At 41.6% G+C, this 23,304-nt stretch overlaps 1 protein-coding gene across 2 annotated transcripts in view; it reads left to right on the plus strand.

The window, feature by feature from the left end:
* Positions 1-16,978, plus strand: part of HMGXB3 (HMG-box containing 3) — a 93,286-nt gene extending 76,308 nt beyond the window's left edge. For both annotated transcript variants that reach the window (XM_077474328.1, XM_077474329.1), the window contains 4 exons: positions 9,072-9,205; positions 9,769-9,885; positions 10,153-10,362; positions 15,549-16,978. In XM_077474328.1, the coding sequence (XP_077330454.1) occupies positions 9,072-9,205; positions 9,769-9,885; positions 10,153-10,362; positions 15,549-16,025 (938 nt within the window). In that variant the 3' untranslated portion in view covers positions 16,026-16,978. The remainder of the gene's footprint in view (positions 1-9,071; positions 9,206-9,768; positions 9,886-10,152; positions 10,363-15,548) is intronic.
* The last annotated feature ends 6,326 nt before the right edge of the window (positions 16,979-23,304 follow it).

Here is a 23,304-nt window from a genome sequence, read left to right on the forward strand (position 1 = left end):
AATTTTTGAATTTTCTTATGAATGTCTCCTCTAAGTTATTAAATGTTGTTATGCTTAAGTGTGACCACTGGGGGCTGTATAAAGCTCATACCTTCTCATGCTTCCTCAAAGAGCTCACAATGTGTCTGGAGCAGCAGCTTCAATTTCCTCCAGCCAGCAGCAGCCCTCTGGTAAGTCTGGGTGGTTTCTTCCCCATCAGATGCCCCCCCCCCCCCCCCCCACACCTGTGCGATTTGCCACCCCTCTTCATGAGGAAGAAGCACTAAAAAAAAAAAAAACGAACGGCACGCCGCACTACACGGGGGCTTCCAGGCTCTCCTCGCCATTTCTCCCCTCTCTGTAAGATCCCATAGGATCAGAGGCCTGCTTTCACATGGGAAAGCTCTTTTTTTTTTTTTAAGGGGGGGGGGGGGCATAGGGGATGGAGGGGGGCGAAGCTTAGCAATGTGTTGGCATCCTCCAATGCCCAGCACAGGAAAGAATGTTTTTAAAAGCACTAGTGTTACTGCTACAAGCTGCGGAGGGACACAAGAGCAAGAGGGGCATATAAGAGGTTTGGTGACACAGGCATTCCTTTTGGCATCAGGCTGAGGCATTTACTTTTGCATCAGGATGAGCATTAAAAGCAGCAGCAGGGCTAGACTATTGCTCAAGCAGTAGATGTGTTCCTTCTGGTAGTACTTCTGCTTTGTGCATCGGGCTATGGTCATAAGGGGGGGTAAAAGCACCTCAAAAAAGGGCTCTAGAAAGACTTCTATAGTCACACGTAAGCCTAGAACCATCTAAAAAAAAAAAGATGGCATCCTCCCCTGAGAGTGATATGGCTGGTCAGATTGAGCCATCAGGGGCGTCGGGTGTTGCAGCTGCTCTTAACACTATGGCCCCTGTATATATTACTGAAGAGGTTTTTTCCTTGTGGAGGAAGAGTTTAATAAGAAATGGGGAATTCCAGCAATTGATGCTGCTATAACCTCTGTGAACAAAAACCTAACTTGTCCAGTAGACAATGCTGAAATGCTGAGCTATATTTCGCTCGCAGGTTCAGTGGTTCAGCCTGCGCTAGCAGCGATCGTGGTATCTTAGTCCTTAAAGGACCAGTTTAAAGAAGTACTCAAAATTATTCCTGATCAGCAGGCCCAAGATTTGGCCGGGATATCAGAGGCATTGTGTTTTAAAGTAGACGCTATGAAAGATTCTATTCTCCAGGCCCCACGGCTTATACTAGGGTTGGTACATGTGCTTAGAATCTTATGGTTGAAAAATTGGTCAGCCAAAGCTCTTGGCCAGTTTCCCATTTCACGGTGAATGGTTATTTGGAGACTATCTGGATAAGTACATCCAAAGAATTTCTAATGGAAAACGTTCCCTTTTACCAGTTTAAGCATTTTTCTTTTAGACAAGCTTCTTCTCCAGTGCCAGGAGCATCAGCCTCCAGGCAGTCAGGGCGGCTTCCACCATTAGGTTCAAGAGGTAAACCTCAGAGTCAGTCCCAGGGTCAAAAGAGGCCCTGAGGGAGGAAATCCACAAAACAAAATACTAAAACCTCCTTATGAAGGGGCGCCCCCCGCTCGCTCAAGTGGGGGGAAGGCTTCTGCAGTTTTCAAGGGTCTGGCAGGAACAATGTCAAGACAGATGGGTGGCTTCCTCAGTATCTCTAGGTTACATACTAGAGTTCCGAGAATTCCCATCTCCCCATTCTCTCAGATCAAACGTTCCCAGAAATCCAGTAAAAAAGAAGTCTCTCTTTCTAGCTTTGGATCATCTCTTCTTTCAAAGAGTGATATCGGTGGTCCCTTTTGGAAGAGCGAGGATTAGGGTTTTATTCAAACCTTTTCACGGTACCAAAACCAAACGGGCATGTCAGACCCATTTTAAATCTCGAGGATCTAAACCAGTTTTTGAATATCCGCTCTTTTCACATGGAGTCAATCTGATTAGTGGTCTCCATTCTACAGGGTGGAGAGCTGCTTGCATCAATCGACATCAAGGATGCTTATCTCCATGTGCCTATTTTTCCCGCTCACCAGAAATTTCTATGCTTCGAGAAAGAGAAAATCTTAATTTTCAGTTCGTAGCTCTACCTTTCGGTCTAGCTACTGCACCTCAAGTGTTTACAAAGGTCCTGGCTCCTCCTTTAGCCAGGTTAAGGGCTCAAGGTATAACGATACTAGCCTACTTAGATGATGTACTCTTGATAGATCAGTCAGTAGCCCGCTTAAACCAAAGTTTGGTCACCGCAATCAGCTACCTGGAATACCTAGGTTGGATTCTCAACCTAGAGAAATCCTCCGCGAAACCATCAAGGAGATTGCATTACTTGGGTCTGATCATAGCTACAGCTCAGAAGAGGATGTTTTTGCCCCAGGAAAGGACCAGTTCCATAAGGGAACTGATTCAGTTGGTCAAAGCAAAGAAGAATCCTTCTGTTCGACTTTGCATGAAATTGTTGGAAAAGATGGTGGCTTCATTTGAGGCCATTCCTTATGTGCAGTTTCATTCAAGACTGCTGCAAAACAGTATCCTGTCAACTTGGAATAAGAAGGTCCAAGCTCTGGACTTACCAATGCGTTTATCCCCCTTCAGAGCCTCAATTGGTTGTTGATATCCAAGAATCTTCAAAAAGGAAAATCTTTTCTACCAGTTACCTGGAAGGTGGTAACAGATGCCAGCCTTTTGGGCTGGAGAGCAGTCCTGGAAGAAGCGTCTGTCCAAGGAAAATGGTCCAAATCAGAAATGACCTTGCCCATCAATATTCTAGAGATTCGGGCAGCACACCGGCCTGGATGCTCAGATTACGGAATTGTCCTGTCAGGATCCAATGCGACAATGCCACAACAGTGGCCTACAACAATCACCAAGGGGTCACGAGAAGTTGTGCGGCCCAGGGAGAGGTGAATCATATCCTATCTTGGGCAGAAGACAACATTCCTTCTCTATCAGCAATCTTCATTCCAGGGATAGAGAATTTGCAGGCAGACTACTTGAGTCACCAACAGTTGTTCCCGGGAGAGTGGTCTCTTCACCACAACATCTTTCTGTCAGCGTCAAAGATGGGGAATTCCAGATGTGGATCTGTTTGCGTCCAAGTTCAACAACAAGATCGACAACTTTGTCGAGGACAAGGGATCTGATTGCATGCGGAACAGGTGCCTTGTTTTTCCGTGGGATCAGTTTTCACTTATCTATGCGTTCCCTCCTGTTATACTGCTTCTGTTCCTTCTTCGCAGGATCAAGCAGGAAGGGGAGGGGGTGATTCTTGTGGCCCAGGAGATCTTGGTTTGCAAAGATCGTAACGATGGCGGTATGGGACCCATGGTCCCTACCACTATGGCCAGACCTTCTTTCGCTAGGTCCAGTATTCCATCCTACTTTACAAATGCTAAATTTAATGGTCTGGCTATTGAGATCCCCATTCTGAAAGACCATGCGCTGTCAGCTTCAGTAGTTTCTACTTTGGTTAATGCTAGGAAGCCGGCCTCCAGAGTCATATACTATAGAGTCTGGAAGGCATATGTCTCCTGATGTGGATATAGGGGTTGGCACCCCAGGAAATATGTCATAGGTAGGATCCTTGAATTTCTGCAGATGGGATTTGAAATGAAAAATGTTTGGATTTACAATGTGCTCTCATAGGGTGACACTATGATTGCACAGAATACTAATGTGCCAACGTCCCGATATTACTTATAAAGAGATTCATTTTTTATTTTTTTTATTTGGACTTTTAAAGGAACATGAATAGATAAACTAGAAATAGTCTAAAAATGGTTAAATTTATTTAAACAAATATATATTAAAAAACAATTGCAGATATAAAGTCAATAAAAAATTAGTTGGTACACCTTTACAAAACAGGTCTGACACCATCAAATAGTAACAATAATGCAGTACAAAACCAAATCCGCAGACAATGGACTTGGAAGTGTAACCTCCAAGTAGAAATATCAATATTGTGGAGATATTGCGTTAGAGATGTAAGTTCGGGCGTAAATAATTCAGTCATTAGCGCGACATGTTGCACGTCAGAACACTTCAGGAGAATTTGGTTCTAATGAGGTACATATAGAAAAGAATCACAAAATTAGAAGATTATAAGCATAAACATACGTAATATGTATGTTTATGCTTATAATCTGGTAATTTTATGATTCTTTTCTATATGTACCTCATTAGAACCAAATGCTCCTGAAAAAGCGTTCTCTGACGCGCAACATGTCGAGCTAACGACTGAATTTACGCCAGAACTTGCATCTCTGATGCAATATCTCCACAATATTGATATTTCTACTTGGAGGTTGCACTTCCAAGTCCATTGTCTGCGGATTTGGTTTTGTACTGCATTATTGTTACTATTTGATGGTGTCAGACCTGTTTTGTAAAGGTGTACCAATACAAATTTTTTAATGACTTTCTATCTGCAATTGTTTTTTATATATATTTCTTTAAATAAATTTAACCATTTTTAAACTATTTCTAGTTTATCTATTCATGGGATTGGAAACTAAGCTGGCCTTGAGTACTATCAAGGGCCAGGTGTCGGCCTTATCGGTGTTCTTTCAACGACCACTTTCTTCACGTTCTATGGTTCGTAGCTTTATTCAGGGGGTAATGCAGATTAATCCTCCAGTTAGGTCATCCCTGAACCCTTGGGACTTACAATTAGTCCTGTCAGCATTACAGAAACAGCCTTTTTTAGCCAATACGAGATATTCCCTTGGTCCTCTTGATGAGGAAATTCATTTTCTTGGTTGTCATATCTTCTGCAAGAACAATATCAGAGTTGGCTGCTCTTTCTTGTAAAGAGCCATATTTGATTATTCATGAGGGTAAGGTTGTATTACGGTCTCATCCTAATTTCCTACCAAAGGTAGTGTTAGCTTTCATTTAAACCAGGATATTGTTCTGCCTTCATTTTTTCCAGAGCCCTCACTACCTTCTCTTCATGTGGTGAGAGCAGTCTATTTGAAGGTGACCGCTCAGATTCGAAAAACCAATGTTTTGTTTGTGTTTCCAGACGGTCCTATAAGAGGACAGGCAGTATCGAAATCTACTATTTCTAAGTGGATTCGTCAAGTGATTGTTCAAACTTATGTTTAAAAAGGAAATTCCACCTTTTCATATTAAAGCGCACTCCACCAGAGCTGTTAGTACTTCCTGGGCAATGCATCACCAAACCTCCATGGCTCAGATCTGCAAGGCCGAAACTTCAGTCCATTCTTTTAACAGAGTCTATAGAGTAGATGTAAAAGGTCATGAGGATATCACCTTTTGGCACAGTGTACTGCAGGTTGCTGTATAAGTCCCCTAGTCTCTCTTATTGCCATACTTTTGTTGTGTCTCCCTCCCTTCAGTTGGCATTGCTATGGGCCATACTACTTAGTAACTACTATGGCGCTGTGTCCCGTGATGTATGATAAGAAAATAGGATTTTTAAAATAGCTTACCTGTAAAATCCTTTTCTTTGAAGTACATCACCACGGGACACAGGGGTCCCTCCCTTCTTTGGTATACTCCAGCTCAATAGCGTTGTTTTAATTTGCATAAGTACAGAACACAAACAAATTCTGTACGGTACTGTACAATACAATGATTTATAACTCGTCGTTTAAGTGGGGAGAGCTGGTTGTAACTCTTGAGTGGTCATTAAACAGGTAAGTCGTTAAACGAGGAATATCTGTATTGAGCTAATGATCCCCACAGCCCCCCAAGATCCTTCTACACCATTTGATTCACCCAGTTGTACCCCCCCCCCCCCTTTAGTATGTATGATTCATGCATATTCTTAGCTCCCAAGTGCATAACTTTACATTCATCAACAGTAAACCTCATATGCCATTTTTAGTTACCAAATTAAACCGTGCATTGATGTTGGCTTGTAAGTTGGAGAAATGCTGTAAGGGCATTATTCCACTGCATATCTTGGGGTCATCTGCAAAGACAGAAATGGTACTTTTAATCCCAGACCCTATATCATTTATAAAGATTTAAAAAAGTATCAATACCACCCCCATTATGGACATGAGCTCCCCCATGCTCCTTTTGTATACACAGAGCTGAAGAAAGTATTTAAGAAATTTGCCTTCTCTTTGTCCCCAGCCACTCACTCTAGATTATTTTGTATAGGGCCTACATGCTCAGACCTGACCTTTTTTACTATTAATATGTTTGAAGCATTTTTTTGGGTGTGTCCTACTATATTTTGCAATCTGTCATTCGTTTTGAATTTTTGCGTCCTTGATTTCCTTTTTACATATTCTGTTATATTCTTTGTAACATTTTAAACAATGATAGCGTTCCTTCCTTCATTTTTATATTTTTTAAAAGCTCTTTTTATTACTATTTATATATATATATATATATATATATATATATATATATATATATATATATATATATATATATATATATATATATATATATATATATATATATATATATATAAAATATATATTTATTTTTTTATTTTATTTTATTTTATTTTTTTTTTACTTTGGCTGCGAGCCACATAGCTTTTATTTTTAGCCATTTAAACTTATTGCCAAAGGGAATATACTTTCCAGTGAGTTTACATACATTCTCTTTGAAGAATTCCCATTTCTGTTCTGTGTCCATTGATGCCAAAATTCCCTCCCAATCCCGAGAGAGCAGCCCTCATCCTTAAAATCTGTAAAATTTGCTCTCTTAAAGTTAAGTCTTTTTATCTTACCCGTATGTGTTTGTTGCTTGCAGCTAACATTAAATAAAATCATGTTATGATTAGGGATGAGCTTCGAGTCGAACAGTGAACAATTTGGGGTGTTCGTGGCAAATTCGAAAAGCCGCGGAACACCCTGTACAAGTCTATGGGAGAAATCTAAAATGCTAATTTTAAAGGCTAATATGCAAGTTACTGTCCTAAAAAGTGTTTGGGGACCTGGGTCCTGCCCCAGGGGACATGTATAAATGCAAAAAAAAGTTTTAAGAACGGCTGTTTTTTCGGGAGCAGTGATTTTAATAATGATTAAAGTGAAACAATAAAAGTGTAATATTCCTTTAAATTTCGTACCTGGGGGGTGTGTATAGTATGCCTGTGAAGGGGTGCATGTTTCCTGTGCTTAGAACTGTCCCTGCACAAAGTGTAATTTTTGCAGGAAAAAAAGTCATTTAAAATCACTCGTGGCTATAATGAATTGTCGGCTCCCGTAATACAGTGAACACTCCATTGAAAGTCATTGATAAAAAAAAAGCGTGGGGTTCCCCCTAAAAATCCATACCAGACCCTTTATCCGAGCACGCAACCTGGCAGGCCACAGGAAAAGAGGGGGGGACGAGAGAGCGCCCCCCCCCTCCTGAACCGTACCAGGCCACATGCCCTCAACATTGGGAGGATGCTTTGGGGTCCCCCCCAAAGCACCATGTCCCCATATTGATGAGAACAAGGGCCTCATCCCCACAACCCTGGCCGGTCGTTGTGGGGGTCTGCGGGGCTTATCAGAATCTGGAAGCCCCCTTTTAACAAGGGGGACCCCCAGATTCCGCCCCCCTGTTTTGAAATGGTAAGGGGTACAAAAGTACCCCTACCATTTCACAAAGAAAGTGTAAAACATAGTTAAATAAGACAAAAACACTTTTGAAAAAGTCCTTTATTAAAAATATAAAAAGATTCCAGCAGTGGTAATCCACTCTTGCTATCCAGCAACGGATGATCATCTCTCCGGGGTCCAGCGATGGCTGATCTGATCCAGCAACCGGTGATCTCTCAGTCCAGCGCAGCACGGGAAACATGCGCCCCTTCACAGGCATACTATGCACACACCCCCTCCCCCCCAGGTACGAAATTTAAACGAATATTACACTTTTATTGTTTCACTTTAATCATTATTAAAATCGCTGCTCCAGAAAAGAGCTGTTTTTAAAACTTTTTTTTTTGCATTGATACATGTCCCCTGGGGCAGGACCCAGGTCCCCAAACACTTTTTAGGACAGTAACTTGCATATTATCCTTTAAAATTAGCACTTTAGATTTTGAACGTTTGAGTCCCATAGATTTTAATAGGGTTCTAAAGTTCACACAAAGTTTAGGTCTGTTCGCAGGTTCTGGTGTGAACCGAACCGGGGGTGTTTGGCTCATCCTTAGTTATGATCACTCCTACCCAGATGTTCTTTTATATCAATATTGGTAATGAGCTCTGCATGGTTTGAGATTACCAGGTCCAGCAGAGCGTCATTCCTAGCCTGGGCCTCAATAAATCGGACCATAAAATTGTCTTGTGATATATTTATAGGTTTTGTCCTTTTTAACTGTCCCTGCAGTGCCATTACACCAGTCAATATCTGGGTAGTTTAAAATCCCTCATTATTATCACTGTCCCAGCCCTTGCAGCCCTTTCCATCTGTGCAAGGAGCTCAGTCTCTACCTCCTCACTAACACTAGGAGATCTATAACAAACTACAATGATAACCTTTGTAGTACGCACACCCATGTACAGTTCCACCCATAATGCTTCTGACTCATCATCTATTGCTAGTTGATTTCTTAAAGCATTATTTTATCACTGTCACAAGAGGCTCTTTTCTGCTTTCCTCAATGGACAACTCACTGGAATTCAAAGATAAAACCAGGTAGTAGTAATAGTAGTAGTATCCAGAGTGATGACACATGCATTTAAATACTGCAAAAGTCATCAAAATAACGTGAGCAGTAATGGCAGCTGATCCAGCAATCCAACACAATGATGTAAATTAATGTATGCATCATGCTTTTATGACATAAACCTCCGATTTTTAGAAAGGCTAAAACATTTCTCTGATCATTTGACCTACTCTGATTTCTCCCATCCCTACACTGTGGTCTGCAATGTGACCATCGCTAATTGCATGTACCACTTCTGTCTACGACTTTTTGGTCAGGGTTCTCATTTGTGACTTTTTATGTTTGTTGTAATGTTCTGTATGTTTTCACTCTGTGCAGCGCTACAGCATATGTAGGGCTATGGAAATGAATGATGATGATGCATAGTTGGATTCAGAGGTAAAAAAATCTGAACTCTTTGGTTTGGTATAATCCGTAACTGTTTTGTGTGGTGTTGCAGGTAATGGTAGTGCTTTGGCCAGACTTCTCCATGATGGCACCCTGAAACTGGATGACCTAAACACGCTTAGCACTGAACAGCTGCAGAAAATATTGACACTTTGTGGCATTCCCTGGAATGTTACAGACACAAAGGTAAATCTTGGCTCTTGTCATTACTGACTGATCATAAGAAGAGCGTTTACTCACATCTTACCATTTATTTATTTAACACTTCATTCCATAAGGGCTACTCTACTGGCTGGCATTGTACACAAATCAATTGTGTGGGAGTTTATTTTCCATTAACTCCCTCCCCAGTCAGCCCTGGCGTACCTTTTATGCTTGGGGGTGGGACAGATGTTCCCGATCACATGATCACTGTGATTGGTTGCCCCATTGGTGACATGATCAGGAGCCCCTCCCGCCAGCTCCCGATCATGACTAGTCTGTCACAGCTTGGTCACACTCAACACAGAAACCTCAGCCGTTTTTGGATGCATGTGTGCAGCATGCAATATTTAAAGTTCACTCTCTTTGCTGGCACACATATGCATTACATGGGTGGCAAGAGGTTAGATGTCACTCTTTTGGCATGTGTGCATTGTTCCCTTCAACTCCCATAGTTACACACATGAATGCTGTTAATGGTATAGCAACTGTGTGATATATATATTACTGTGTAATTTGGGTCTTTATGTATTTCTTTCTGTGTATAGGACAGCATGTGTTACTCAATCCTGGCCCTTTCAGAGTTTGTACAGAATGGGACACAGATCAAGCAGCCTCCATCTCATTTAACTGGAGGGAAGGTTTACAAAATTTGCCCACATCAGGTACTTGAATCGAAAATCTTAGCCTTGTTATGTACTTGTAAATTGTATTATTTGCACTGAAAAAATTGTTCCTTTTAAAGTATTTAAGATCTCATTCTAATTTGTGATATAATTTTACTGGGAGTTTTACACTTCCTACCTGAGTAATGCCATTAGTGTCTGGTGAATTGTTGCTTTCTTGGCAGCTTTGGCCCAAGCTTCAGAATGGTACTATGTAAAGTTTCTCTGTCCAGCTTCTTGACCACATGCTGTTATGTGTCACTGTAGGTGGTGTGCGGCTCAAAGTACATTGTGCGTGGGGAGAGTCCTCGGGATCATGTTGACCTTTTGGTGTCTTCACGGCATTGGCCCCCTGTGTACGTAGTGGACATGGCCACACAGGTGGCTCTGTGTGCAGATCTCTGTTGCCGAAACCTGGCGAAGCAGATGTGGGGAAAAAATCAAGGATGCTTCTCTGATCCATCAGAGTCTCCAAAGGTAAGTGTAATTATAACTGAATGAAGAGCCAACAAGAAGATGAGAGGAAAAGTTCCATTTGTCATATTTTGAAAACCATGCTAAACTAATGTAGAATTAAGGGTATTTTTTTTTTTTTGTTTTTTTTGGTAGAGTAAGGTGTGGTTATAACCCTTGTCAGTTTTTTCTTTTTTTTTTCTTTTATTTGTATTCTATTGGGACTGAGGAAATCACTCCAATGTGACAAAATCCGTGGTTGTCACATAGGTCTCCAGAACTGGTGATCCCATTAAAAGATTTTTTTGTTTTTTACTGTTTGAGAAATTTGAGATTTTCTTTCCCTTTCAGTGATAACGGTAAATATGACAAATGGAAGGTAATACTGCCAAACGGGTCACGGACCCCCATAAAAACCTGCCACATATGCTAATCCCTCTCCACTCTGCCCAGATCTAAAGAAAAAGGTTTGCATTTGGTTATAATTTAAAAGTAGATATAAACCCAATTACTGAAACCCCATATATGCTTTAACGTGTTCATGTAATTTTAAGATTTTTTATTTCAATATCTTAAAATTGACTATGGTTACAAAAAAAAAACATTTACACTGACCCATCTTTCCATACATTCCACAAATGTTCGTTCTCACATGAGTCAGCAGAATTTTCAGCCACCTTTTGGACAATTATTACAAATGTGTATGGGGTTTTAGAGTGGGGCAAACAGAATCTGGAACAGCTGTGCATGGCAACCAATCAACTTGTATCTTTTATTTTCAAAGCTTAACTGAACAAGGTGAAGATAGAAACTGTTGGTTACTATGCGCAGAAAGATAGTATTATTTCTGAAACACATAATTTTGGATTATGGATCGGATTCAGAGTCACTCCAGCCCTTCTGGATGAACTTGTGTCTAAGGAGTAGCAGTTGTCTGTCAGTCCCAAACTGTAAGGCCGCGTACACACGGGCGGATTGTCTGCCCAACTTAGTCCGCTGAACCGTGTTTCAGCGGACAATCCGCTCGTGTGTGAGCTTCAGCGGACTTTTTCAGCGGACAGTCTGACGGACTTAGTCTTTCGGAATTTCCGTAATTTTGTCCGTCCAAACTTGGTTTCAGCAGACAGTCCGCTCGTGAGTAGGCAAGTTGGACGGACTAAGTATGGCGCATGCTCAGAAAGGATTTACACGCCGAAGGTTGCATTGCAGTGTATTGGACGTCGTATTTCTAGTCCCGTCGTACGTGCTGTACACGTCATCGCGCAAGCTTTCAGCGGACTGTCTGTTCATCGTGTGTGGTCAAGTCCGTTCATTCAAAAGTTGAACGGACTGTCTGTCGGATTGTCTGACGAACTTAGTTGGGCAGACAATCCGCCCATGTGTACGTGGCCTAAGAGACTGTGTCAGCGTTTATTGCTGCATTGGGCACCACTTTAAAGAAGTATAGCCAAAGATTTTTTGGCTGTACTTCTCCTATGGAGCATAGGAGTGCAGTTCATCCTGCACTCCTGTGACCCTTTTTCATCCAACAACGGGCTAAAGTTTTCTTCTAGCTGATGTCACTGAGCCGATCCAGGCTCTGAAAACATCCAACCAGCAGCCTGGACCAGCACCTGGTTTAGGCTCTCAGTGATCTGCCGAGAACCTGATTCAGCCCTCTCCCCAGCCCAGCGCTTCAGTAAGTGCAGAAGGGGCAGAGCAGAGAGCCAGTGACTGACAGTCCTGGCTCTGCATAGAACAGAGGGGGTGAACTGAACGACCAGCTGTGTTAGATTGCTCAGTTCTCACTGCAAACCGGGGGGGGGGGGGGGTGGTGAATAGATGCAGCATCGGGTTGAAAAAAAAAATGGCAGCTCAGATCAGAGATGCTGTGCTATTGTGTTCTGACTCAGATGAATGTTGGCTGTTGCCTGCCAGCCGACATTCGGACCATGTGTACTAGGCTTAACGCCAGTGTATCAATGCATGCCTGCAGTTTAAAAAAAGATTGCCTAGGTTCCCTGTTCCCCCCACAAAAAATAAATTTGTGTCCATAGGTGTTAGAGCGGGGGAGGCAGAAAAGTGGTATTTCCCCCTTTTGGGTGAAGTTTCACTTTAAAAAGCATTGATCCAAAACAACTTATCTGTTTTTGCTGATCAGCACTAAACTTGTTGCTGATTGAAATTTGCTACACATATTGGGCTAGATCAAGAGTCCTAGATGAGGTCTCTATTTACAGAGCTTGTGTTGACTTTTGGGGCTCCTGTGGAGCTTTACAAGGTAAGTTATTGATGAGATCTTCGTTTCCTCCACCGTAACAGTATATAGTGTGAAAGTTTCTACAACAAGGACATGGACAGAACTTCTAACCCTTTCCAATTTTATCAAAAAATGTTTTTTTTTAAAGTGGCAGTAAAAAGTATGTGAACCCCCTGGTACCAGGAACTGTTTTTCTGCAGTAAACTGCCATTAAATGTGATCTGATCCTCATCTAAGTCACAACGATAGACAAACGTAATGTGCTTAGGCGGATAACACACAAACAATTCTAATTTAATTTGTCTTTATTGAACACACTCATTAACCACTTGCCGCCCGCCATATAGCAAAATGATGGTGGCAAAGTGGTTGTAATATCCTGACCGGACGTCATATGACGTGATCAGGATATTAAGCCACTGCATGCCCCCGGGGGAGCGCATTGCGGCGATCGTTGTTGCGGGGTGTCAGTGTGACACCCTGCAACTGCGATCTTGGTAAAGAGTCTCCGACGGAGACTCTTTACCACCTGATCAGCTGTGTCCAATCACGGTTGATCAGTGTAAATGGGAAGAGCCGGTGATCGCATTTTCCTCACTCGCGTCTGTCAGACGTTAGTAGAGGAGAGCCGATGGGCTGCTCCTCTGACGGGGGGGGGGGGGGTCTGTGCTGATCGATTATCACCAGACCACCAGGAGATGCCCAGCACCAGGTATGCCCCCTAGGCCACCAGGGATGCCAGCCAGTGCCCATAATGAATGCCAATCATTGCCCACAATGGGCATCACTGATTGGCATGCATTATTGTTTGGCACTGGCATTCATCCCTACAAAACTTTAAATTACAATGCCGCCTATCAGTGCCCATCCATGCCACCTATCAGTGCCCATCCATGCCGCCTATCAGTGCCCATCCATGCCACCTATCAGTGCCCATCCATGCCGCCTATCAGTGCCCATCCATGCCGCCTATCAGTGCCCATCCATGCCGCCTATCTATGCCAATCCGTGCCACCTATCCATGACAATCCGTGCCACCTATCAGTGCCTATTCGTGCCACCTATCAGTGTCTGTGTCGCATATCAGTGCCACCTATTAGTGCCGCCCATCAGTGCCACCTCATCGGTGCCCATCAGTGCCACCTTATCAGTGCCCGTCACTGCAGCCCCGTCAGTGCCCATCAGTGAAGGAGAAAACATACTTATTTACAAAGTTTTGTAACTGAAACAAAAAAAATCATGTTATTTTTTTCAAGATTTTCTGTCTTTTTTTTTATTTGTTTAGCAGAAAAGAAAAATCCCAGAGGCGATCAAATACCACCAAAAGAAAGCTCTATTTGTGGGAACAAAATGATAAAAATTATGAATAAAATAGTTTGGGTACAATGTAGCATGACCGCGCAATTGTCATTCAAAGTGCGACAGCGCTGAAAGCTCAAAATTGGTCTGGGCAGGAAGGTGTATAAGTGCCTGGTATTGAAGTGGTTAAAACCCTCCTTGAAAAGGATCAAATCACATTTAATGGCAAATTACTTCAGAAAACCGGTTTGTTCCAAGGGGTTCACAGAGTATGGAAGGGGAATTTCCCAATTGGGGACACGGACAACAATAAAGACCTGACAGTGGTTCTAATCTTTCACCACATTATCTACAACTTTAAAAAAAAAAAAAAAGGCTGGCCTTCAAAGGGGTAACTACACAAAAGGGTTTATTTATAAAGCAGCAAGTGTGACTTTCTCTAAACATTTTCTGGTGGTGCATCAATCACTGTTGTTTAAAACCCACATTCACTGCTTTTTAAGTTAAAGCAGATCGTCACCCTAAAGGGAAAGTTCCACTCTTCCTCCTCCTCCTTTGGATTTTTTTTTTTGGGGGGGGGGGCAGGTTCCTGGTTTGGACAAATACCCGCTCCCACTTTCAGTCGGAAAACCGCAGCAATCTGAGCAGAGGTTCAGCCCCCCCCTCCTTCCCTCACAGGACATATCATAGGTCCCAGAAAGCTGTTGGATCATTCAGATGGCACAGCGAGCAGCTGGCTGTTAATGGGTTTGTAACCCTACACTGCGATTCACTGCCAGCCCCTCTCTTTTAAACAGCCATAATGCACTGTGTAATTGTTAAAAACAAAGCCTTCAAATACTGCTTTTTTTTTCATGTATCTTCAGGCCGGTCACGTGACCTCCGGCCACTCTAATACTCTGATCCAGGGCTACAGCGGGAGGGCCGAGATCTCCCTCTGACCTCAGCCAGGGAGGGGTAATTTAAGCCCCTCCTGCTGTAACCCTTAGATAGGGGAGGAGAGCAACCTGGAGTCATGTGACTGGCCGGAAGATACATAAAAAATGTATGTACAGGCCTCATTTTGAACAAACGCAACAGTGCATTATGGCTGTAGAGAGGGGCTGGCAGTGGATTTTTTAGATGTTTAGTTTACTACTAACAGCAGCAGGGGGTGGGGGGAGGTTAGATAGCTCACACAGACACAGGAGCTGACAGGCAGCGAGGAGGAAGAGGAAGACAGGGGAGAGCTGCAGATGACCGAGGCACATAAACTGATCACGGTGTCAGGACTCAGCAGCCATGATAAACCTCGGTCCGTTTCCAGTGGGGAGGACAGAACCAGGCAGGATCAGCCAGGTTTTTTACAGCTTTCAGAAGGACAGGTTATAAAGCACAAGCACTGTGTTGCTTAACCTGCTATAAGGGAACAAGATTTCCAGGTTGTTTTTTGGAGTGAACATTGACCTTGTCAACAGTGGAGAAATGTAAAACTTTTGTCAACCAAAAACACTTTAGTTAAATTTTTCTTTTCTTTTTTTTTTTGTTCTTTTTTTAAGTATGACTGAATGATATGTCACACTATAAACCTTTCCCTTTTGCTTGTTCTTTTTTTGTTTTTGTTTTTTGTTTATAAAAATTTATATATTTCTAGAATTAAGAATGTGTTTTTTTTTTTTTTTTGTTGTCTTAGTATGTTTCTTGTCCGGAGCTCCTCGACAGACATTATAACATGGATATGATGGGCAACGAGCTCTCTATTCAGCATCCTGTGACCAAATCGGCATCCCGAAGAATTGTCCATGCTGTGGCGGAACAGAACAGAACCTTTGACCCAACTTCTCGTCACCATTCTATGTCACTTTGTCGTGAGCTGGAGCCATACAGCGCCATCATCACAGCCATTGGAGACAGTAAGACGAGCAACATCCGCCACCACTCCATAAACTTTGAGAATGCCACGCACTATTACCTTTATAACAGGTTAATTGACTTTCTCACCAGTCGTGAAATTGTGAACAGGCAGATACATGATATTGTGCAGACGTGTCAGCCTGGGGAAGTGGTGATCAGAGACACTCTGTACCGGCTTGGTGTGGCACAGATCAAGACCGAGCTTGGGGATGAGTTGGAGGAGGACATTACAGTAGAGCAAACAAGCTCTGTTTAAACCTACCTATCATTGGTATCTTGCACTACAGGGATTCCAAATGTTTCCTGATGAACAAATGGAGACAATCAGCTCTCCCAATGAGCATGCCTCTGTTCCACTGCACGTTCATTAAGGAACATGAGAACCAATGTCTTAATGAGTTGGTTGCCAAAGTTATGATGTGAAAGCTGCCTTTATGGTGAGGAATCAAGGCAAAATGCACTTTTTTCTTGTGCTCTGTATCAGACAGCATTTTAGATTTCTTTTGTGTATATTGTTTTTGGATTCTAGGATGTGTCTGCCTAGTATAGCCCAGGACATATGGTGCCTTCTATGTCTGTAGGGGGACTATACTGAGTTTTAGATCAGGGTGGGATACATTTACTTCAGCTCACTGCGTTTATTTGTGAATTTAGTGTTCAGAAGTGGTACTTCCATCCTCTTAGACTTTACCCCTGGCCTTGTCTGTACACAAAGACTTCTAGTCACTCCAGTAGCAGTCAGATCACTGAGCATTTTTTACCACATCCAGTGAAATTGCACATCAGACAAGTGAAATGTGCTGCTTTGGGTTGTTTCTGCTCATTTAGCACAAAAGAATAGTAAAAAATGATGGCCTTACAGTCATTTTGTGTACATAATGCAAGAGTATTGCATGATTGTATCAAGATCATTTAGATTGTACAGCAGTTACCACCTCAGTATTTTAGAATGTGTGTCTGAAGGTAAAAACAAATGCAAAGTCCATTATGAATATATAATTGGTGTTGCAAACGATAATACAGGGATGCTGACATGAGGATCTCAGAAGCGAAAAATTGCACTGCCAGGTACAAGTTTACTCAGTACTTGTCTCTATAAATGTGTGTTGTTTTTGTTTTTTTTATTTTATTTCATTGTTATATATGTAATTTTCATAAAAAGCAATGGCCCACTAAGTCCGTCATTAAATATCTCTTTTTCTACTGTGATTGGATCAAGCGGAATATTGCCAGATTCATGAGCCAGGTAGCTGAAGAAATCAAATCTGACACCATCTTGGTTACGCTGTCTTCTTCTCCCCTAGTTCTAGATTGGACTAAGTTGATCTCAGTTTGAGTGTTGGCTTCAGAGTTGCTGGTTGTGTCTCAGCCTACATTATATATATATATATATATATATATATATATATATATATATATATATATATATATATATATATATATAGTATATGGAGAGATATATATATAATATACATGTACTGAGGGTTTCAGATGATAATCTGCATAAACCCATTGTTCAGGCTTCATTCCTTTGGCCCGTGGGGTAAAGCTCATTCATAAGGCAGTGACCAGTTGGATTAGGTACGATGCAAGTATTTACTCTAGAAATGTATGAATACATACATGGTCCTTGCTCGTTACATGTATCGCACACAGCTTAAATGGGCTGTGAAGGCAAAATATGAAAACAATCCATTACTAACACATTAATATTGTATACTATGTATTTTGTGTAGCACTTTTCACTGTTTTACATTGCTTTTCCACACAAGTGCTCACTTGCTGCTAGCCTTAAAGTGCATCTCTAGTGAAAATTTTTCTTTCTTTTAGTTTGACAGTGTGGAAGGGTCAGAACCTCTGTCAGATTTTTTCATGTGTATGTCCTCTGGAGAGACTTGTCCTCTATATTTTGTCTTCGTGAACATTTGTCACTGGAACCTAAAGTGATGGAAATCCAAAAAGTTATGTTTGTCATTGGAGTTGATAAGAAATCTTTCAATTCATGTTCCAGTGACAACTGGAGGAGTCTAAAACTGATAGAAGGTACTTTTTTTGCATTGGAAATGGCTACTTGAATAGAATTTTTTTTATTTTTATTTTTTTAAACCAGAGTGTAGTGTCACTTCAAATACACAGATCAAATACAAATAAGCTTTTTTACCTGCCAACGGATTTGTATTTCTGTTTATCTAGTCCTGGGATTTACAGAGCTCTGCCAACATAGTGCAGCCGTGTCTGGCAAGGCAGGACACCTGATTTTCCGGTGCCACAGTTCAGTAACACTCACAGGCCTTTTTCCATCATGAGACAATGACTGGACAGTGAAAGTAGAAGAAGCACCCCAATAGGCATAGCAGTCTGTTACTCTGCTCTCTCCTATTAGCAGGCTCCTTCCTAGCACATAAGCTCTGTAGCACACTTATTGGCTCCTTATGCTGCTTGTCCTTTTCCCTTAGTATTAGCCTATTGCAATCCCTGTATAGCAGAGCTAAGTCAAAATGTATTAAAAATACTTTTAATAATATATTAATATAGAGCTGCACTAATGTTTGTCTTTTATATTTGCCTGGAGTCCAGCTTTAACTACTTTGAGTACCAGCATGTAACACCCCTTCATTACCAGGTCTTTTTTCATTTTCCAGCACTGTGATAGTTTTACCGACAATTACTCCGTCATAAAACTCATTTGGGTAAAGCGCTGCATATCTTTTTTTAGATAGGTAGAGCTTTCTTTTGGCGGGATTTAATAACCACTGCGTTTTTGTTTTTTTCACTAGACCAACACATTTTTAAGAAATTCTTGTTTCCAGAATAATACAAAAGCCCCCAAAATGACCCATTTGTGGAAAGTAGAACGCATAAGATGATCTAATTTTTTTGCCACCATTTTTCGGAAATACAGAAACATGGTGGTACAGAAGGAGTTACGCATGGTGCCCTGGATGCATTAAAGCGGATGTAAACCCATCGATAGTTTTTAGGCATGCCGGAAATGCTAGCTGTCATATTTGCTTATGCTCTCAACCAAACTGTCAAACCATCCAATGGCTGGTTTCATAACAGATCACATGTGCAGCATCATGGCAGTTGCAGATTAAACAGAAGCGGCTTCCTTGGCTGAAAATGATGTGAGGTTTTGCTTCCACTTTAAATGTGCAGACCCTTTACAGAAGAAAGAGGAAAAGAAGAGGTTATTGTACTGGTAACAGAAAGTGGCAATAAGGAGTTGAAGGGGTTAATGTTCAGATAGGCAGAATAAGGAAGTTGAGAGGCTAATATACAGGTCACTAGAAACAGCATTGGAGTTAGTAAGTGTAGGAGAGGAGGAGGGCATGAAGGGGTTAAAAAAATCCCCTTGTCACTGGAACAGTATGAATGAATCGACAGCTGCAGTCATTCAATCCCTGTTGATTAGTGCTTAATATCTCTCGTTCTTCTGTTCCTTCCTTCCTAAAGTTCAGTTTTAGTAAATTCATCCATGTCTCTTGATTGGGGAAAAACAGTGAGATGTTGAATGCCTAGATATTAAGTTTAGCTTTATATTTTATTGACAATAAAACGAGAGAGCTGGATGCTGAAAATGACATGACATATCCAACATATGTCAAAATCCAAAACTAGTATGGAGGGCACAGGAGGAGATAGATAAAAACCGAAGGCAACGCTGCTGTTTTGATCTACCTCCTCGGCAAGACCCATGAGTGCCCTCCATACTAGTTTACAATTTGTATGGATTTCTCTGTGGGTGAGAACCTGGGCATTTACCTCAAACATAGTCCCATGGCTACCCTTGGGAATATAAACATTTGTGTTTATATGATGAACTTCGTGCGGTACATGCCATTGAACCAACAGTACTCCGAATGTTGAAAAAATTGATTTTTCCCGAAGCTAAAATCCAGCCACCAAAACTTTCATTTAAATATATCCTTTACTAGCCACAAAGGATACACAAAAGGATGTACATGCTCTTTGTGTGTACCAAATGCATTTGCAAATCCAGATATAAATGGAAAAAGATCAGTAGCAGGGGTCTCAAACTTGCAGCCCTCCAGCTGTTGCAAAGCTACAAGTCCCATCATGCCTGTGGGAGTCATGCTTGTAACTGTCAGCCTTACCATGCCTCATGGGACTTGTAGTTTTGCAACAGCTGCAGGGCTGCCAGTTTGAGACCCCTTTGAGTAGAGCTGTGGGAGGGACCCAACAGGCCCACCTACTACAGACTTCCTACAGTAAACTACAGGTGGGGGTGGAAACAAGATAAATCACCCTGAACAAGTATGGAGAGTAGCAATGACTAGTCTTCATTACAATATTTCATAGTAGATTTCTAAGATTTAAGTAAGAATACACATGCTTCTGGTATTTTAACAATATTTGCTTATCTTGGGGTTAAGCTTTAACTTGTAAGACAATACAGATAAAGAAGTATTTTGCAGTGTCATTGATGGATTGTATTGATTCCTAAAGGTTGTAGGTGACCATATTTCTGCCAGTAGAGATCTCCATTCATTTCCTTCAAAACCTGACTAATCCGCAACTGAAGAGCAAGAGTGTAAAATCTGGCAGGGCACAGCTCCAGATTTGGGCTCAATTTTTTTTTAAATAAATCTTTGAAGCTTGAGTTGTGGTGCCTTTTATAATGGAGCTGCTGAAGAGGAGGAATGGGGAAAAATAATTGGTTGTGGTATGAAGCTTATACTTATTGCTACTGTGAGCAAAGTGCTGACAGCTCTAAATAGCATTGGTCAGCGCCAAAACCAAGCCTCTCTATATTGCAATATACTTTATTCTGTAAATTTCAGGAATTCCACTTGGCTGCTTATGGTTTCTAAGCAGCAGGTAAAAATGTAGAGATTGGGAAAAGGTTCCAACATGTACAAAACAGAATATTCTACATAGAGAGCCGTGTGTTTGTGGGTGCTATGTAGGGTGGGTGGCAATGTGCATTCTATTCTTAATATCCGTTTAAAAGCCTTAAACTAGCAAGAGACTCAGCTTGTGAATTTCTGGTATTATCTCCATCTCAGCAGTGAATTTAATCAAAATCATCCTGATCTGACGTATTAGCTGGTGTGCAGAGGATAATAATGAATCAATAAAAAACTCAGATTACTGATAAAATGTAGCACAATTCTTCGACAAAAAATGACTTGGGCAATGATTAAAACCATATATAAATAATGTTAACATTTGAAAGTGTGTTTAAGTTTGTTATATTTTTACAGAGTTCACTAACTCATTCTTAACAGCTAGTTTTTTTGTTTTTTTTTACCAGTTTCCAGTAGCTATATTAAAGGAAGTCTTTGTATATACCATGAAGATGCAGTAAGGTGTAGGTAGGTACAGACAGGAAATTGCAGAGTGTCAAAGGCCCATTTGGTACTGGACTTCACTTGCCACAGTCTGAAAAGTGGCCTTTCTTCCAGCTGCCTTTAGCTGTTAAAGCAGAACTCCGGGATCGGCAAAAAATCCCCCATTAGTACACCCCAACACAAAACACTAAACAGTTAAAACATTTGTGAAATTCCTTACCATTGAAGAGAAAAACCTAATTTAATTTTCAGGAACTCAGCTCTGTAATTCCAAAAATGCAGCATGTATTCTGCCGGGGGGGGGGGGTGTTACACCAGGGATTGCATCATATCCTCTCCTCTCTCTCTCTACAGTACACTATAATGAAATTACACTTCCCATCATGCTTTGTGAATTGCAGTGAATGTGGGAGGGTACACTAGGCGTGTACATATTGAATGTGAACATCATGCTAAGTGAATGGCACTCACTCCCCAGCAGCTATGGGGTTAAGTCTGTACAGCTGCCCAGTTCCTTCCCCCCTTCTCCTCTGCTTATACAGAAAGACTATAACACTCTTTATCTCTCTTCCGTGTGTCCCCGGTTATCGGCATAGTTAACACTGATCTCTGATGTTTAGGCTGTCACAGTGCCTTCTTAATGTCACTAGTGAGATCTGTACCCCATGCCTGCCTGTGTGATTGCCCGGCAGTGTATGGGGTTAAATGGTTTGAGGGAACTTGTCAGCTCCAACTTTTTACTCATGATGGGAGGAGGGGAGCACTGCCTCTATGGGAGGTTCAGACTGGCTATCTTAGCCCTTGTACACACGGTCGGAGATTCCGACAACCAAATCCGTCGGATTTTGTCCGAAACTGTTGTATACACACGGTCGGACGAAGTTGTCGGAAAATCCGATCGTTCAGAACGTGATGACGTTATTTCGTTACGACGGGACTATGTTCGGGTTAGTAGCCAATAGCTATAAGTTAGTAATAGTGTAGGAATTTGATCTGAGCATGCGTGGCACTTTGTCCGATCGGAATTCTCTATACATGATCGGAGTATGTCCGATCGGAGCATTTTGTCGGAAAATATTTCCGGCAAGTTGGAAAATTTGGTCCGACGGATATTCCGACGGAAACAGTCCGATGCATACCACACACAGTCGGAATATCCGACAAAACGCTCCGATCGGACACATTCCATCGGAATCTCCGATCGTGTGTACAAGGGCTTAGACTTGCTGGCCCACCCACTGCAGCAAGCAGAAAGTGCTGGCTGAATTTAATGGCAGGAGGGACGGGACAAGACCAGTGGAATGCAAGGCATAGCATCCCATTATTTAAAAAATGCACAGGCTGTTTCTCAAAAACTACAGAGGCAATCAGAAGATGGACTACATATTCTAGAAAGGTAGGAAAGCAGCATTAAAAAAAAAGGTTTTGCCCAGAGTTCTGCTTTAACTAGCTCTTTTAATGTATCCAAGGATACAATACAACTTTACAGACTGATGGACTGAGGAAGGAAGCATTGCATATCTTTTTAATTCAATGTCTTTAGTGTCAGGAGCCAGAAATCATGATCAAAGCACTGATGAACACAACGTGTCAGAGATTATCTACAGTCTAATGAGCAGATGTCCAGACTTGACTGAATTTGGGGATCCCTCCACTTTCCACAGTTGGCTGTCGTGGCATGGGAAGATTACAGCTGATATATTTATGGAGCTAATGTTTTTTAAAAGTACAGTAAAAGTCCTATATGGTACTGGTCTGTACTAAGGACAACCTGAAAGGTAGCACTTCTACTAGCCAATTGTATTGGTACCTGTAGCTCTGTTAATTCATAGCAAGCAGCTTTTCAAGTATAACTTTGCTGGACTGAGGAAGGAATTATTGCTGTCATGACATGGGAAGAGTTAGGCTGAATATATAAATTAAGCTATTTAGTTGTCCTTTAATGCAACCCTGTCAGGAAAATCAATTCTAGCAAAATAAAAAATACGCAGCAAAAAAAAAGATGGTGTACTTGCCATTCCCAGTGTCAATGGCACCGATTGCTGCTCTGAGGAGGAACCCTGTGCTAAAGTCTGTTCCGAGACTGATCCTTCCAGACGTGTCTTTCTCCTGTGGCCCTTGCAGTGCTTAGTGTTAACTCCTGCCAACATTCACATCACTACAGGACACAAAAATTTTATGTATGTCAGGTCAGTAGGAACATACACTAAGGGCTGTAGT

The sequence above is a fragment of the Lithobates pipiens genome, unplaced genomic scaffold (genome assembly GCF_037356315.1).
Source record: "Lithobates pipiens isolate NorthernLeopardFrog02 unplaced genomic scaffold, aLitPip1_a1.2 Scaffold_8, whole genome shotgun sequence".
NCBI lineage: Eukaryota > Metazoa > Chordata > Amphibia > Anura > Ranidae > Lithobates > Lithobates pipiens.